Source organism: Triturus cristatus, chromosome 3_1 (assembly GCF_964204655.1).
Source record: "Triturus cristatus chromosome 3_1, aTriCri1.1, whole genome shotgun sequence".
In the NCBI taxonomy this organism is placed as follows: domain Eukaryota; kingdom Metazoa; phylum Chordata; class Amphibia; order Caudata; family Salamandridae; genus Triturus; species Triturus cristatus.
In genome coordinates this window covers 919,310,382-919,328,910 of record NC_140583.1, presented here as the reverse complement: position 1 = coordinate 919,328,910, position 18,529 = coordinate 919,310,382, and the positions used below count along the sequence as shown (strand labels likewise).

Genomic DNA, 18,529 nt, shown 5'->3' with positions numbered 1-18,529 from the left:
ATGCGACCCGAGCCCCGGCGACCTCCCGCGACACCCCATGGACCCCCGCGGGAGTTTGCAGCGAGGCAGACACACAGTGACCTGAAGGAGGTGCCCCAGAGGAGCCTCACCCCAACAGCACCACATCCTCCAAGAATGGATCCGAACCAGCCGGGGCCAGAGCCACCGGCAGCGCCGCGGAGGGCCCTGCGCAGGGCGAGGGATCCACCGACGCCCCAGGAGGGGAAGGAGGAGACGCCAGCGAAGCCTGCAAAGCCGCCGCGTATGTCTCCATTTGGACTCTCGACGCCCCAACACCGGGAAACGGTGGATAGGACGAGACGCGGGGCCGCATCATCCGTGGAGAGTCCATGCCCCCGGTAGGCTGGAACCCAGCCCTCGGGGACAAACTGCGACACTTACCCACCGGGGAGCGATGCTCATGTGACATCGGAGAAGGGCGAGGACGACGACCACGGCCAGACCTGGAGCCATCCGCCGAAGCAGACCGAGGGGAGGACGTTGACCTGGAGAGACGCGCCGAGAGAAGTTTCATTCGGCGTTCCCGCCGCGACTTCGGCTTCAACTTCTGGCACACCGCACAATCTGTGGTGCCGTGATCCTCCCCCAAACACCACATACAAATGAGGTGAGGGTCCGTCGCCGACATAAGACGCCCACAAAACGTGCAAGTTTTAAAGCCCGAAGGCATTCGCACACTGTTCCATCTACGTGAAAGAATCTGCGGCTAGTAGTCTCTATCAGATATGTAGGGTGTAGTATGAGAGGGAGTGCTTGCAGCTGTGTTCAACCTGAGGCGGCCCCCAGCTTCCTGAAGTGTTAAGCTGAGTGAGTAGAAAGGAGATTGAGTAGAAGCGGCTCTATTCTTGTGACAATGTTCTATTTTCTTCGTTTAGGCTGCGATTTAAGTGTTCGATTTTCCTTCTCCGTTCATAGGATATGGAGCGGAAAAGTTAGACGAAAAGGCTATTTTGCGACGATGTTGCTTATGATGCAGATATCTGTATTTTGATCTCTCTTACCATACACCCCACTTTGAGCGGGGCAGGGCAAAGCCATAATACGTACTTATTTGTCACAAGTTTTAATGCGGAGTGAGCTCAAAATGATAAAGGGAGTGAAAATGCAATACTCTTCTAATGTCTTTTTAGCCAGAGTTCTGTGCTCATGGAACTGTTTTGACTATTCCAATAAAAACTTCTGAAAAAAATCTTAATTCTCGGATCAGTTAAAACAAATGCCAAAGCTTCCAGAACTCCAGGTTCAAAGCCAATGAATGCTTTACCAACCTACAAGCCTGGACAATGCACACCTAGCGTGGCCCTGCATGGCTTGATAAATATAGAGTAACGCAAAGCAGCTCAAATCGCTGCCATGCGTTACTCTGCGTTACAACAAACAAATGATTGACGGAATGCTGACAATGCAGACATTCTCCCCCAGTCAAGAGATCTGGGTTAAATCCATCGTTCTTTTGCCCACTACGCCACCCCAGTTCAGACATGGCCATATGCAAATCAGTCTTGACCCTGTGCCTCATGGGAACAGTCCAGCCCGAACTGCCAAGCCATGTCTTCCCTGGACCGGAATCAAGCATCCTAGGACCGGTTTCTGGCTATCAGCCGTCATCAGCCAGGATAGCTTGACTCCAGTGGCGTAGTGAGCACGGGTCCCACGTCTGGGAATACCCATCCCACTTAGGGCGAAAAGCGTTACAACAAACAAATGATGGACGGAATGCTGACAATGCATACATTCTCCCCCAGTCAAGAGATCTGGGTTAAATCCATCGTTCTTTTGCCCACTACGCCACCCCAGTTCAGACATGGCCATATGCAAATCAGTCTTGACCCTGTGCCTCATGGGAACAGTCCAGCCCGAACTGCCAAGCCATGTCTTCCCTGGACCGGAATCAAGCATCCTAGGACCGGTTTCTGGCTATCAGCCGTCATCAGCCAGGATAGCTTGACTCCAGTGGCGTAGTGAGCACGGGTCCCACGTCTGGGAATACCCATCCCACTTAGGGCGAAAAGCGTGGAATGGCATGGTGAGCAAAAAAACGATGGATTTAGGCCCAGATCTCTGTACTGGGGTGAATGTATGACATTGTTCTGCATTCTGTCCATCAATGGTTCTTTTTGCATTTGTCACCCCGAGTGGGACGGGTATGCTCAGACGTGAGTCCCGTGCTCTCCATGCCACTGGAATCAAGCTATCCTGGCTGAAGAGGGGTGAAACCCCGAAACCGGCACTAGGATGCTTGTTTCCAGTCCAGGGAGGACATGGCCTAGCAGTTCGGGCTGGACTGTTCCCATAGGGCACAGGGTCAAGACTGATTTGCATATGGCTGGGTTCAAACTGGAATGGCATGGTGAGCAAAAAAACGATGGATTTAGGCCCAGATCTCTGTACTGGGGTGAATGTATGACATTGTTCTGCATTCTGTCCATCAATGGTTATTTTTGCATGCGTTACTCTGCAGCAGGGAGTTGTGCCATGGGTGGCTCTTGGGTGTTCCCACACATCCACCTATGCATCCTGACACATTCCCAGATTTACCAACACTGGTAGACCAGGGAATGCATTAGCATTGTATACCTCCCCACCACAGGTGCAACAAGGAGCAATATCTTTTTCTCCTCATTGTTTCCTCTTTTTAATCGTGCTGCATTGCCAGCACATGTAGAAAAAGGAAAATGGCTCTGAGGATTGGTTTTTGTGCAGGAAAGTGTCCCTTCCTGCATAAAAACAATCCACGAAGGACCCCATGCACCATGGTGCAAGGGTGTCTGCGCTGGCGCTAGGCAGCAGTTTGTGTGCCAGCGCAGGCAGACAGTAGTAATGTGCCGTATAATGTTAAATGAGCCGCATTCCTGATCTCTCCGTTTCACGCAGTGCAGCAAGGTGGCTTGTACCATTGCGTGAAATATTGATAAATATGTGCTTTGGTATTTTTCCCCTAGGAATCTCGCCCAAATAAACCCTCAAGTTCTTCAATAATTCCCAGGACACCCACAAAGGTCAACCGCCATCCCAAAACCCTTGACCCTACTCTGCCAGTAGGTTTGAGTAACTGGATAGCTCCGAACCACATGGAGACAAGCATTTGCAATGTAATAGGTCTCGCATTCACACGAGTCTTAGCTATTGCCATTGTAAATGACAATGCCTTTTATTTACATTTTGGGTTTTAAAGCAGAAATAAAAGGCATTGTCATTGACAATACTAATAGCTTAAACTCTCGCAAATGCGAGACCTATTTCATTGCAATTAAGGGCCTTCTCGACCGCTTGTTAGATTGTAAATATCAGAGGAAGAGACCGGCCTGCGACGTCTTCAAAGTAGTGATAAATAGTCCAGTGAAGAAGATGTGTAAGTGTTGTAAATTACACAGATGTGAAGTGAGAGTTACATATGTGATACTGGCGGTGATACTGGTGGTGGTGATGGAGCAAGGTTTTGTATTCTAGAAACTTGTTCGTATGCAATCCTCTCAAATTACATGTAACCACGTAACCAACATATCTTGTAATACTAAATATTGCATTACATACAAACATACTGTATCTAGGGGACGCTTGCCTATGTGTACTACTAACAAGTAACCCGAGAGTGTAAAAATGGCCGCCAAAAACGCGGGAAAGTCTCTGCGCATGCGTCTACTGCATCCGGTACGTAGTATGACGTCTTCTTTCGCTTGGTGGGAAAACTTTGCAGCTGCGCAATAGCTTTAAAAATGGCCGCTTGAAACTCACATGGTAATGCATATGCTATTGCATAAACTAAACCTATAACTTCTACTAAGCACTAATGCGAAAAGATTAAATAAGTAAATGGGGATAGAGTAGAGATAAGTGGTATACAGTGAAATTATTTATTGTCACATTCTAACGTGTCCTTTTCTAACTTTATTATTGGTTCACACTTGGGCCTCGGAGGGTGACTGAAATCCCTACCCCACCTGATCCACGCGCATGCGCATAGAAACTTGCCAGAAATTATGATGACATACTTGAATCAAAGCCAAGGCCACATTGGGCGAAGACGCCTGGGAAAATAAACTTGTGAACCGGACGAAAGCAACAATTTTGAATAACATGTATAACTTGTATTGATCATAATGTGAAATGCGGGTGGGAGTAAAGCTATGGGGAAGTAAATTAAGGGGAGGAAACATAGAACAATAGTCCAAAGAGAAAATATTACTTTTAATATGGTGTGATGAACTTGCCTCCTCGCCCTGACCAATCAGAATAGGGGAAACACAAATATTGAAACTTTTGGGGGTGGTACACGAATACAGAATAGTATAATTGAGCTAAGTTAGCTAGAGACTTTGTCAGACTTGTCAGATCCGTCATTCCGACTCGTCTCCGACCCAACGCGTATGCTGCTACAGATTCTGTCCGAGACGTTGTCTCAGACCCTGCTGCTGCCAGAAACTCTGCTCAAGAAAATTAGATACTGATCGCTAATCTAATCATCTAGAAGGGGATTTCGGAAGAGGGACACCCGAGGAGGGTAGTATCAGAGAGGGGTGTGATGCTGGCGTTGCACTTAGGAGAGGTCAACTTCCCAGATCCGAATCTGCCCAATCCTCTGTCTGCATCCTGTCCTGGCAGATTCTATCTGGTCTATCTTCAAAGTAACCACAAACTCAAAACTTTTAAAATCTTTATCTAAATCAATAATTTTGTGAGTCAGAATCAATTACAGTTTAAACACATTCTTACAAGAGGCAAATTTAAAGTCAAATATAGCAAAGTCATAATAATGATCAATGAAAACGGTTATAAAAATAAAGCTACAAAATATGTAAAAGGTTAGAAGTGATGGTCTTTAAGGCACATGCATCCGGTGTAAAACCCCAGACCTTTGGAATTATACACTAAGGCGGTACTTCATCTATCACCTTAGGTAAATATAATTCTGCGAAAACTGTCATTGTACCTGCTCTCTCTTTTTCCTCTTTACAGGTACCGTTTTCATTGATCAATATTATGACTTTGCTATATTAGACTGTAAATTTGCCTCTTGGAAGAATGTGTTTACACTGTAATTGATTCTGACTCACAAAATTATTGATTTAGATAAAGATTTTAAACCTTTTGAGTTCGTGGTTACTTCAAGTTAAATGTCATTTTCTACCTTGAACTATCTCAGCAACCTGATTCATTGAGTAAAGGAATTACTAAGGTGATCAAATTAGTAAAACATTGGTAAAGGTGAAAATCAAAATACAGGTAAACTCAAAATTGATATCAGCGGGGTTCGCTAGCTCATCTGTGTGAATGTTTTGGGCCCACGTGAGTATTAGGTATGTGTGTGTGTAACCCGAGCTGGTAACCCGCGCTCTATCAGTGGCGATGGTACTGGTGGTGGTGACACAAGATAATGCTGGTTAAAGTGATTGATAGCAGGCGCCCGTGTTAGGGGGCGGCCGTGCTGCTTAAAAAACACAAGCATTTGCAATGCAATAGGTCTCGCATTTACGCAAGTTTAAGCTAATAGCATTTTAAATGAGAATGCCTTTTATTTATGTTTTAAAAACGAAAACAAAAATAAAAGGCATTGTTATTTGCAATGTCAATAGCTGAAACTTGCGTAAATGCAAGACCTATTGCATTGCAAATGCTTGTTTGATTAGTGAGTAGACAGGCTCCCTTTTGGCCCGCACGGCAAATTAATTAAATAAACAAGCACGGCCACTAAAGTGAAAGCGGACCACGCTGCAAATAAAAAAAATAGTGCTTACCGACTTATGAAGGAGACTGCCACAAGTAAAAGTTCAAGTCCTCATGGGAGGTAACAAATGACGACAGGGCAGTAACAAGGAGGGGCTAACAAGCCTCATTTTTTTCTTCTTTTGTGAAATATTTTTATTGGCATTTGCATGACAACGTTTCCTGTAAACAGTTATAGCACATCAATGACATTGTTCTCTATAGGAACAATCGGCATAGAACGTTAACAGTGTTTTACATAGTTGTAACCCCAGCCCCCACATTCTCAATGTTGACATTTCATTTCCAGCTGTAGGAATTAATAAAAAGAAACTATAAACTGTACCCCCTCCCTTGATGCACCACGTTGTCCTTTTTTTAAAATTTTTTAAGAGTTTTATATAGCACGAACTTGACCCGAATCGGGTATCAGGGCGATTTACATAGCACCAGTTGCATTACATGAGGACACAATTATTGGCTCAATATAAAGCGCGCGTTGGAGCTAATTTGTTCTACCCCCTTGTGTACCCTCTGTAGGAGAGTAGGGTCTGCTATCCTATGGTCACCACAAATTTTTGCTTTTTGCTTCACTGGTTTTCGACGTATTGAGGCTGTGGGCCTGCTAATCAGACCCCCAGCCTGCTGTTCTCTCTGCTAAATTGACACTATGCACATTAGGTACATGACCCATTGGAACTGGATCACCCTGTGAGCCCCTGTACTAGTGTACCCTAGGTACCCAGGGCATGGGTGTATCTGAGGCCTACCAGGGGCTGAAGCATGTATTGTGCCACCCCTGGCCGGGCCTAGCAATTTGACACAACTGGCTGATCACTCAGCTAGGGTAAGTTGGTGTATCCACCTCTTACTTAGGTGTAGTATGCCTATACCTAACCTTAAAAGGGACACATGTTAACCTATAAGTCACTCCTATGGCAGGCCTTAACAATCCTGAAGGCAGAGTGCTTGGTTTTATGTGAGATGGTGCTCTGGCATGAGCTGAGCCTGTCGGTAGTAGTCGGAACAACTTCCTTCTACCGTTTCCAGATATCGCCATACCATATACTCTTAAGTGCATTATGAACCTCGCGGTTAAATGCTATCTTTGGTTTGGCTTTATCAAAACATGTCGAGTAAGGTGTCATACGAATTGGAATACTAACCCCTCGCCAATTCTGGCGACGGGGTTAGCATTCCACCCTCCTAGAGGGACACGACATGTACAGAACCTGAAACCCGGGTAAAATCAGACATAGTCTCAGATCCACAAAATGGACGCTGCCACCACAGACACAAGTCTGCCCTCCTGCTGCTGGGAGTCCTTCCAGCTTGGGAGACGTGGACAAAGGGTTTCCTGCCAGGGGAGGTGCGAGCACCACCCCAGACAGGATTTTGTGTATTGGTCAGGTAGGGCTTGAAAGGAAACAGACATGCCTGAGGCTCACAAGGAGCCTCGGTGCATATGCCAGTTCAATCCGGTCCTGGGGCACACCAGCCCCAGACCTGGGGCGAGCTGGACAAAGGATTGGGGGTGTAACCACCCCCCTTCCTGGTCCCACCCTTAGGGAGGGACCTAGCAGGTAGTCCGGCCCCTAGAATCCGCTTAAAGGTAGGAGCTGTGTCCAAAGACTTTAGACATCCTGGAATCAACTTGTAACTAAGAAGAAGACGGGAACTTCGACGTTCTGCTGCACAGAAGACTGAAGGAAATCTCCCCTATGGTCAGGGAGTGACCATCTTGCTAACGCAAGCACCATCCAGCGAATCGACGTCTGCTTTGCCGCCGCCTCCCGCCGGAGCCCGAGTCCAGAGACCGACAAGGACTGGACCTCCAGACCTCTCACCGCCCGATCCACAGTCCCTGAAAAGAAGGAACCCGTGGAGGCACCGAGACCCGTGGAGCCAGCCACCTTGGAAGACACTCGACTCGCTGAAAGCGCGACAACAGAGGCTCCCTCCGAGTTGTGCTTTGGGTCCTGAGAAGCCCAACATCCGAGCAGCATCTGCATAAAAGGTGAGCCCTCCAGCATCTCCACGATCTGCGTGGGGCCCCTCTGCACTTTGCGACTCGACGCGCCTAACCGGTTACTGGTCCGTTGACTAGTGGCCATCTTGGCGACCATCTTGAAAAACTACGACGCTGGTCTGGTTTCTCCAGACTGGCCCCTGCTGCCCTCCAAAGGAGCAGCCCCTCTGACCTTGCTGGTCAGAGCTAACAGCTTTCTTCACTTCCTGCGACTCCTGCCTTTGCCAAGGCTTGTTTGCTTCTTCTGAGTCGCCGACACCGAGAGCCTGCGTGGGACAGCTCGTGAACCAACTCCTGGACGTCGTCGACCTTCAGGGACCACGTGGCTGCCGAGACAAGCTACCTCTCTTCACCTGTTTGCACGCGACATCGCCTGGTACCTACCTGGTGCCACGCCGGTCACTGGCTAGTGACTGTGAACACTGTCCCCTCTGCTTACAGGTCTTCTACACTTCCGATCCATCCTTGGATCCACCGCATCTCTTCTGGACCGACCGCCTGCAGCATCTTTGTCGTCAGGCTCCATTGAACAGATAGACGAAACCCGACGCACTTCGAGCCCTATGCACCCGCTTCCTGTGGGTGAGGTAAAGCTGGCACTCTGGTGCACAAGTGTAGAGTAACATCTCTAATGTCTAGGTTTGAAGTCTTGAATTCGTAGTCCAACCAGAAGACCCTTCTAGCAGTAACTTTTGAACAATTACGCACCCATTGAAAACCTATGGGCGCCCGCGTGTAAATTTCCTCACTGCACACGCGACCCGTGGACCTCCTGGTCACTAACTAAAGAGCGAGAGAGAGAGAGAGAGAGAGAACGCGCTAGATATTTACAAATGCATTTGCTTACATGAGGCTTGCAGGATACTTAAAGCTGTCTCTAGGTCATAACAAATTAAGTGAAGTTCTCAGATGAATGAAATTACCACTCATTCGAAATTTGTACATAAAACATAAGCATTTTTATTATCCATTTTAATTCATGAATGTACATAATTGCATGTCACGCTTTAATTAAAGGGGAGCATTTCACCATTCAGTCACGGCAGTGCAATGTAAGAAAAACTAACCATTGAAGGAGGAACTACGACTCCAGAGAGCCTATCACAAAATTCATCTTCCAAGCCAGATATGCGCATGAATAGCCGTATATGAAGAGACGCCTATAACATTTATTCCCAGGTGAAGCCAGGAATTTCTTTCACACCCAAGGAAGAAAAAAATCAGTGAGGCCAAAATGGCGCTGCCACAGTTGTGCTGTAACGTAGTTTAACACAACAAGCTCCAAATGTGGTGTAGTCTACATCTGGCAATTTACAAAACTGTCTTTAATTGAAGTCATTAAAAAACCCTCTTGTCGAACTGTTGATTTTTGTAACAATATTTAAGCAAGAACCTTATTGCTAGCTAATGAAAGATTCAATATCTGTACAGGAAAGCTTTCAGACAGCATCTCAATCATGCTACAACAGAAACGTTTCACATCATCTAGACCAATAACATTAATTAAACTAGGCAAGTCTGCTCTGTCATTTCAGACCCCTGCCTTCCCCTGAAAAGACTCATGCAGGCTTTTACTAGATCCTTTCTGCTGCTGCTCGTAGTTATAAGCTGCACATTGTTCGCACACCGATCATTCATCCAACTGCCAGCATATCTAATTAAGCCGACTTCAACATTTTCTGTCAGTTTAATATAATAAATTAGTCTTTAAAAATATATTACTTTTCAGACAATATACGTTTGTAGATTTTTGGAGCAACATTTTAAAATTGAACTATCTGAACATTTCGTCAATATTAATTAATTTCTACAGTTCTTAAGTTTAAGTTCTCAAAAGTTCATTTAGCTTCTGACCAGCGATTCAAAGCCATTTTCAGTGTTCTATTTGGGGTAAGAACAAGCGATTGTAGTGGAAGATTCGTCATGGGACTGGAACGTTTCTTCGTACTAATCCAGCTTTCTATTGCCTGTCTTTCGTAGGAATAGCCATCTAGATGAAATAAAAACATGATTAATGGTGATTTATATTTATTTGAATTTTTTAAATAGCGCCTTGTCATCTGGACAGGTATTACATGAGTTTAATGTCAATAAGCAGAACTACACAAGCACTGGCAATCTAATTAACTGCATCAGCTTTAAAAATAATTTGCTATAAAAAACAACTTTAAATAATCATTTATCCACTCATTTAAATTAGAAAAAGCTCGAAACAAGAGTAAATATTTTGTCCCTCAATATTTGCATTTTGATGCTGCTACAGATGTCTCATAATCCAGATTGAGAGAGGTCGAAAACGAAAAGAATTTGGTAACAAAATGTTATGTGAAGGGAAGAATGTTCTATTGTACTAATCCTTAAAAGATAACTCTTGCAATTACCCGGCAATAAACATAGATTAGGGATGGATTTCTAGATTAAAGCAAACACAAGGAGATGATGGACGAAGCACTGAAGCTTTTCAGACACTCAACCCCAGTCACAGATCTGGGTTGAATCCATCATCGTTCTTTAGCTCACTTCGCCACCCCAGTTCAGACCCAGCTATATGCAAATCAGTCTTGACCCTGTGCCTCATGGGAACAATCCAGCCCGAACTGCCAAGCCATGTCTTCCCTGGACCGGAAACAAGCATCCTGGTAAAACCCCCTCATCAGCCAGGCTAGCTAGGGCGGCGAAGTGAGCTAAAGAACGATGAGGGATTCAACCCAGATCTGTGACTGGGCTTGAGTGTCTGAAAAGTTTCAACGCTCTGTCCATCATTTCCTTGTGTTTGCTATGGATTTCTAGACTGCCAGGGTGTTGCAAGCAAAGCCTTGGTAAATTCTGGGCTTAGCACTCCCTTCAAAACAAATGGGCAACAGCCTACCTGTTGTAACACAAGTAGATCTTAGACCTAAGATAAATGAGAGGACAAACCATAGTCCAAAATAAGTAAACAACGAGTAAAGATTTGGAGATTTCCAGTCACAAGATCCAAATACAAGACAAGTAATGCTATTCCGGCTCACCTTTGAACCGGTGATAATTCCGAACCGGTAGGTCATAATAAATCTGTTGAGCCAGTAAAATGGTGATCTTTTATCACTCCTGTGCTGTTTGTCTGTGAAAGAACAGCTCATATCAATGATCCATGTTATGACATGTCCTGCACTAGTATTCAAAAAGGGAGAGGGACAACACTGTCTATATCCCAAAATTCTAGGTAAGCTTATTACTGTTCTCAGTATTCAGACAAATCCTGCACTAGTTTTAGAGAGAAAACACAAAACACCGTCTATGTCTCAAAATTATCTAGGTAATATCATGTATACTCTCAAGACTGACAATATCCCCTCGCTCGCAAGTATTTCCTTACCTCAGATCCAAAATATGTGGTTGATCTGAGCTAAAACACAGTAAAAGCCATGTACGGCACCTCAATTGGATTTGATCCGAATAAATGAATTAGGCAAATTAAGCCGAATTTCTGTGTGAACGGCAGCAAAGAGAAAAGGAAACCCAAGTTGTTTGAGGTTCCTGAGACCATGGCTTGTTACGCTAGCAAAGATACAACCATGTATACGGGGATGATCCCTTCTCCAACCTTACCTGCTGCGAGTACGCCAGACACTCCTCGTGTTCCCAGGATCCCGATTCAACCAGATACGGGAGAAACGTGACCCGGAAGTGCTTTAAAATGACGCTGCGAGTGAAGACTAGACCGTTTACCTATACTTGTGGTATAGAGTAACCAGATATATTGGGCGTGGAATTTAAACATGATTGTTAAATATGGACACGTCAATAAATACGTATGATTACAAATACAATGCGGACACAAGCGAGTAAATGTAAGACATTACAAATTAGTGAAATGTAATTAAAGCAAAAGGTGTAAAATGGATGAAACATGTTTGATGATTCTGTTGTAAAAATATTCGCAAGTTACATAGTCAAATATCCTCAAGGGACATGGATAATCTAAGGTAGTGCGCTAATTAAACACATTTTGTTAAGAAATCAACAGGACAAAAAAAGGAAAACAACAGCATAACTTTAACCCTTTCGCCGCGGCGGGAATTCCGCCGCGGCGCGGGGGGGTGCGGGGGGGGCAGCGCGGTGGCGCTGTGCTCTTGACGGAACGGTTCCGTCATGACTCCGCCCATTTGCGTTGTCCCCCCGCACAGGCGGGGAAACAGCGCCGCGTAGGCGGAGCGGCCGCCAACGGCCGTGACATGACGGAACCATTCCGTCATGAGCACACGGCAACCGTGGCTCATGACGGAGCGGCTCCGTCATGAGCGGGGAAGGGGTTAAAAGAGGGTGCTGCTGATCAACACAGAATAGTTGTTACGTGTTATATGTAAATGGGGGTTGTACATACATCTTGTGTAATACTCTATAGAAGGGTTAGCTAATGGTTTCATGGCATTTTGGAGTTAATGGACACATGGGATGACACTCAAACGGTTTTTTAATTGCCCAGGAAATCATGCATTTCCCAATCACTGTTAAGACCTAGTTCAAATGTCTTAAGACGCATTATCCAAATTGCCTCGCAACTTCTGAGTCTTAATTCCAGATTACCACCTCTAGGGCTGGGCTCGGACATGTCAATTCCATGGAATACAAACTGTTTATGTGTACTTTGGTAAGGGCATTCACACACATGTAATGCCATTGGGTATCTGGGGTCCTGTTGTTTCACAGTCTGAGTGTGTTCTCCGATTCTTTACTTCAGGGGCTTAATGGTGCTGCCCACGTATTTGCGTCTGCAAATACATTCCAGAACGTACACTACAAACTTTGTATTGCAGTTTATGTTACATCTAATATCATATGTTCTGTTCGGACCAAAGAATTGTTTCTTGTGGCTAGAAGCCTATCTGCAAACACCACATGAACCACATTTATGGAAGCCCAAGGTGCGTGGTGTTAGCCAAGTACCAATGGGCTGGGATTTGGGATAGCTAGAACTGAGCCTGGTCCTAAGTGTTCTGCCCCTCCTGTATGCGATTTGTGGCTGTGTGTTAATATGCTTTGCTAAGGAGGTAACGCTTGTAAGAAGATTCCAATGTCTGTTGAGACTTGTGCCTAAAGTATTTCTATAACAAGTTAATAACAAGTACTGAAACCTGTATTTGCTGCGCACTATTCACCGGGTGTTAAAACACCACTATGTAAACATACACTTCCCAAATTTTTGATTTATTTACAGTTTACAATTCAATATCAACTCAAAAATGCATTTGCCGTATGTTCTGGCGTGTAAGACGACTTTTTAACCTATGAAAATCTTCTTAAAAGTCGGGGGTCGTCTTATACGCCGGGGGTCATCTTATAAGCTGGTATACGGCGTGATGAAACCTCAGGGACAGGCGCCCTCTAGCTGAGCCACCGTGTGCTGCTTCCCGGCCAGCCGCCCCCTCTCCCTGCTCTCATGCGTACTCACATTGCGTACTACCGCTTAAATCGTCTTGGAGACAGGGAGGGCTGGGCAGGCAGGGAAAGAGAGAGAGCTGACCCACCCAATCCAAGCAGACTTTGTATACAGTGTGCACAGGAAATACCGTACATCGCTTGCCGTGATTGGCTGGTTGTTGTATACTGGGATTGGCGATTCTGAGGGAAGGCAGTCTATCTGGTGAGCAGATACATGTGGTGATGAATACAGTACAGCACCAGTACAGTATACAAATGGCTAACAGTCAAGACCCCATCATGGCTCCACCAGCAAGAAGAAAGAAATATGAAGCCATTTTCAAACTTAAAGTTGTAAACTTTGCCATGGAACATAATAACTGTGCTGCTGCAAGACAATATGGAGTAACAGAAAAGATGGTTCGGGACTGGAAAGCAAATAAAAAAGCATTAAAGAGTATGCCAAGGGGTAAGTGTGCATTAAGAAGAGGCACCCCACATTGGCCAGAACTCGAAAAACATGTAGCAGACATGGTGAATGAGCATCGCCAAAGCGGTTATGTAGTAACACGAAATAAAATACGTTTGTTTGCACTTCAGTGGGCCAAATCTAACCCAGATCACAGCAACAGATTTAAGGCCACTATATCCTGGTGTACTAGATTCTTGGAAAGGCATGACCTGGTACTGAGGCAAAAGACGAAAATTGCACAAAAATTACCTGCAGATCTTGATGGCAAAGTAAATAGTTTCCATCGATACGTAATAAAACAGCGCAATAAGCATGGCTATGCGTTAAGTAGCATCGGAAATATTGATGAAACTCCAATGAATTTTGATATGGTTGGAAATAAAACTGTCCATCCAAAAGGTGAAAAAACAATTTTAATTAAAACAACAGGACATGACAAGTCCAGTTTTACAGTGGTACTAGCATGCACAGCTGATGGCGCCAAACTGAGACCAATGATTATTTTAAAAAGAAAAACAATGCCGAAACTCAAGTTTCCTGTTGGTTGTTTTGTACATGTGAATGAAAAAGGCTGGATGGATGAAGAAGGGGTAAAGCTATGGCTTGATAATGTATGGAGCAGGCGACTAGGTGGACTTATTCAAAAACGTAGTCTACTGGTGTGGGATATGTTCAGGGCTCATTTAACACCCAGCACCAAGCAAAGGCTGGCAAGAATAAACACAGATGCGGCAGTTATTCCTGCAGGATTGACATTGTTGGTACAGCCACTGGATGTGTGCCTAAACAAGCCATTTAAAGATCGCATTCGAGAACAGTGGAATGAGTGGATGGTTAGCGGCGAAAAGTCATTCACAAAAGGTGGAAACATGCGTGCTCCACAGTTGGATGTTTTGTGTAAGTTTGTCATAAAAGCCTGGAATGATATTGATGCAGAAACAGTAATCAAGTCTTTCAAGAAGTGTGGCATATCAAATTCATTAGATGGTATGGAGGACGACTACTTGTGGCAAGATGAAGAGGAAGCCGAAGCTGAGACCGCACCATTTGATACGGAATTAGATCCATACGATGACTGCCTTACAAATGTACCACAAGATGTCATTGATGTTCTTATGATATCAGATGACGAACAGGAGGATTTTGAAGGCTTTTAAAGGGAAACTGTCACGCCAGCAAATCCTGTAAAAATAGCTTGGAGTTATGATGGGCGTTGCTGACTCGCCAGGGACTTGCCCGGCACTTGCTCTCTCTCTATTGTTTGTTATCTTCCTCCTATCATCATCAGTTCCAGTTTGGTTGACAGCTTAGAAAACAAACAGCATGGCAGCTCCCATGTGTTTGTCTTATCCTTCCTTTCAGCTTTAGAGTGAATTAGGAAAAGTTTAATCCACTTGCACTGTTTTATGTTTACATGTTTGATGACAAACAGCCTTATGTTTATAAGTGCCAGTTTTCCTACTAAGTACCTGCATGTCATGAGCATTTGAATTAAAATGACCATATTAAAATCAAATCTGATGTTTTTTAATTTTTTTTTGGTGTGCGTTGGAAGAGGGGTAGTCTCATACGGCGAGTATAGCCCAAACCCTATATTTTAACAGGAAAAGTAGGGGGTCGTCTTATATGCCCAGTCGTCTTATTCTCCAGAAAATACGGTACTTTTATGCATGACATTATTTAAACATAGTCTTTTCGGTATACATTTTTCTCATGTGCTTGAGATTCAACGATACATATACATATACATAAACATACACTGATGAATGCTCATGCCCAATGCATTTCGGAACTTAAACAGTTCCTTCCTCAGGGGAAATTCTAAAATGAAAACATAAAATAATTTACTTTCAATGTCTGTCCACGTGATGGCTCGACAATCACATTATTAATGACTTTAATATGTTAAATCTACGTGTTGGTGTTTCATTGTGTTTATGTAAATGCGATTAGTGTTAAGTTATGTCTCCCAATGTAGTGATGTGAAATTGCATAGAACAGCATTCCTAATAAAATGAACTGAGAAAACCATATGTCACTACCAATATAGAAATCACCAAACTGTCCTTAGTCATAGATTCTCAAGCTACTACTGTTTTAAAACACGCTTATGTATCAAGCTCTTACCTCTCAATGACTTTTCGTAATAGGAATCTGAAATGCAAACCACCAAAATAAGACGAGAAAATCTACCATATATTCATATGGACAATCTACCCGATCATGTGCAGATCACAGGTCTTACCTCATAAGCACCCACTGTAGCGTGTATCTACACAAAGAAGAAAATAGCTGATTCGATTACCCCTCTAGTACTATTTAACTGCATGATGAAAACTCATCTCCTTTAACAAACTTGAAAGGTCGCTGCCGGTAATATCCCGTTCCTGAAAACGTGATGGTGTGATTCCAAGTTCAACTTCTGCAATGCTCGTAGCTATTCACACCCAAGTCTCGCGATTTTAACCTAACAAAGACGGACTTGTGCTGATCATTCATGACTCAAGAATCTATCCGTTGGCGCCATAATGGATAGTGACCCGCAACGCGATCTCAATTCAAATATAACAAAAGCAGAACAATAAGAAATGAAGAGTAAACTACTATAGTTTTGTATAGTCACTCAAAGAAATACTAATTTATATATATTTATATTTGAAACAAGGTATAAATAGATATATCTTAGGAGTACACCCCCTACAATATAAAGTCAAAGTATTTCTATAGTCATTGAAGTCTGTGATCAGTCGCACCTTAACGCAAAAAATGCTCCCACATCACTCGTATAATCTTATTCATACTACTCTATGTTCCCAATATACTGAATGCCAAGGTTTGTATTATTTTGGCAGATTTAATTTGTAATTATACCCTCCACCTCGCACTCCCTACGGTGGCCATCAGGACTAACCTCCTGACAGAAGTGCTTCAGCCAGTGGCAACCTCTTCGGAGCATGGACGTGTACGTATTTTATTTGTAATTCTACGTATACATTGACGCAGAAATGCTCCCACATCACACATATAATCTTATTTATACTACTCTATGTTCCTAATATTTCGAACGTCAATGTTTGTATTATTTCGGCAGATTTAATTTTGAAGCATTGTATTGGAATGTTTGGTAATTTTATAAGAGTTGACAATCTTTAATTGTAATATATACACAACACCGTCCTTTCCCATATCTACTTTCAATCCGTTGTCGTTACATCTATCTGAAAGAAACCTGTAGTGATAGATTCCTTACCTTAGAATTACCCCCAAGCGTCAGACTGAATAGGGAAAGTTTTCGTCAGCAGTACCCCTGCGCGTCGGTAGGCGTTGTCATGCAGCTCCGCGTGCGTCATTGGCGCCAGGATGACGTCGCCGGAGCTACCTAAACGTGCCCACGTGCGCTGATGTCAGTTCTTACTTTTTCCACGCCAGCAAGTGCAGATCTGGGAAGAGCAAGTACCCCCAGTCACTTTTTGATTGAGTTATTTCGAGGCCTTTTGTCTCAATTTCTTCGAGTGGATCAACTCCTGGTGTCGCATGGATGCCCGGCTTTAAGAACTGTGGGGACTGTCACCGCATGATGTCATTGACGGACCCACACCGCGTGTGTCTCAACTGCATGGGGCGCAACCACGACTCCAAGTCGTGCCCCAACTGCCGGGCCATGGCGCCGAAAACTTTGCGGGAGCGGTCCCGAAAGTTGCTGGAAGTCCAGCAGTCAGCTCCGCGCCGCTCAAGCTCCTGGTCCTCCTCTGGATCCAAGTCTTCGCACTCTGAGTCAGTTAAGTCGAAGCATTTCAAAAAGAAGTCGAAGAAGCGTCGTCGCTCCTCGACTCCCCCTCGCCCGTCGTGCGACGCAGCTGAGGGTGCGGGTGGCGCCACCCCCGCGGCTCTGGCGGAGCCTGCGACGTCGCCGCCGGCCTACCCACCCTTTCCGGGTCCGTCGGCGACGCCTGCTCCGGTGCAAGAGGTTCTTGCTGCCATGGCCCGACACTTTGGGCTGTCTGGCCCCACCGGTGCGCCTACAGGTCCGACTAGAGGTCCTGTCCTTCCATCGCCGGCAGCGCCGGCAGCTCCAGCCCCAAAGGACCTCCCGGGATCGGACCCCGGTCGACGCTGGTTGACCTTATAACACCTCCACTGACGTCGACCACACCGGCACCAACTCCGACCGCTCCTTGGGACGATGTCGTCCCCAGTTTCAGCCCTGAACCGGATATGGTGCTGGATCGGCGTCGCTCGATGCTGATTCAGATGCCGATGGGGGCCTTTTCTCCCTATATCCGTCCTCCTTATTTTCAGCCTGTTCCACAGACTTCGGAGGAAGGGGAGGACTGGGAGGGGTCTGAGGACCCTCTCACACAACAGTGTGATTATGACCCGGACTGGGTAGAGGCTTCTCAGGGGATGTCCAGAACACCTTGATGGACATGCCCTTTGATGGCAGTTGCCTTTTTGCCAATAAGGCGGATAGTGCGTTGCAGCGTTTTAAGGACTCACGGGCTACGGCCAAGTCCTTGGACCAGTCGGCCACTCCTCTGCCTTCCGCTTTTTGCTCCTTTCATAGCCACAAAAGGGGTGCCACAACACGTTAATTCCAGAGCCACAGGCCTGCGCAGCAACATCCTCAGCGTGGCCGCGGATGTGGGAACCGTCGAGCCGGTTCTGGGGGCCAGCGGGCGGGTCAGTCCACCTCCACCCCCGCAGCATCCACTGCAAAGTCTTCTTAGTCCAACTTTTCAGGCCCATCAAATGCCAGTGGGCGGCAGAATTCGCTATCATCTCCCCCACTGGCGCAACATTACATCGGACAAGTGGGTGCTGCAAATTGTCCGAAGGGGCTATTTCCTCCCCTTCGAGACTCCCCCTCCAGCCATGCCACCTCAGTACCACTGCATGTCCGG

The 18,529-nt window shown here is 45.3% G+C and overlaps 1 protein-coding gene across 2 annotated transcripts in view; it reads right to left on the bottom strand.

The window, feature by feature from the left end:
- Positions 1-8,689: 8,689 nt before the first annotated feature.
- Positions 8,690-18,529, bottom strand: part of WDSUB1 (WD repeat, sterile alpha motif and U-box domain containing 1) — a 445,966-nt gene continuing 436,126 nt past the window's right edge. For both annotated transcript variants that reach the window (XM_085645497.1, XM_085645498.1), the window contains one exon: positions 8,690-9,743. In XM_085645497.1, the coding sequence (XP_085501623.1) occupies positions 9,592-9,743 (152 nt within the window). In that variant the 3' untranslated portion in view covers positions 8,690-9,591. The remainder of the gene's footprint in view (positions 9,744-18,529) is intronic.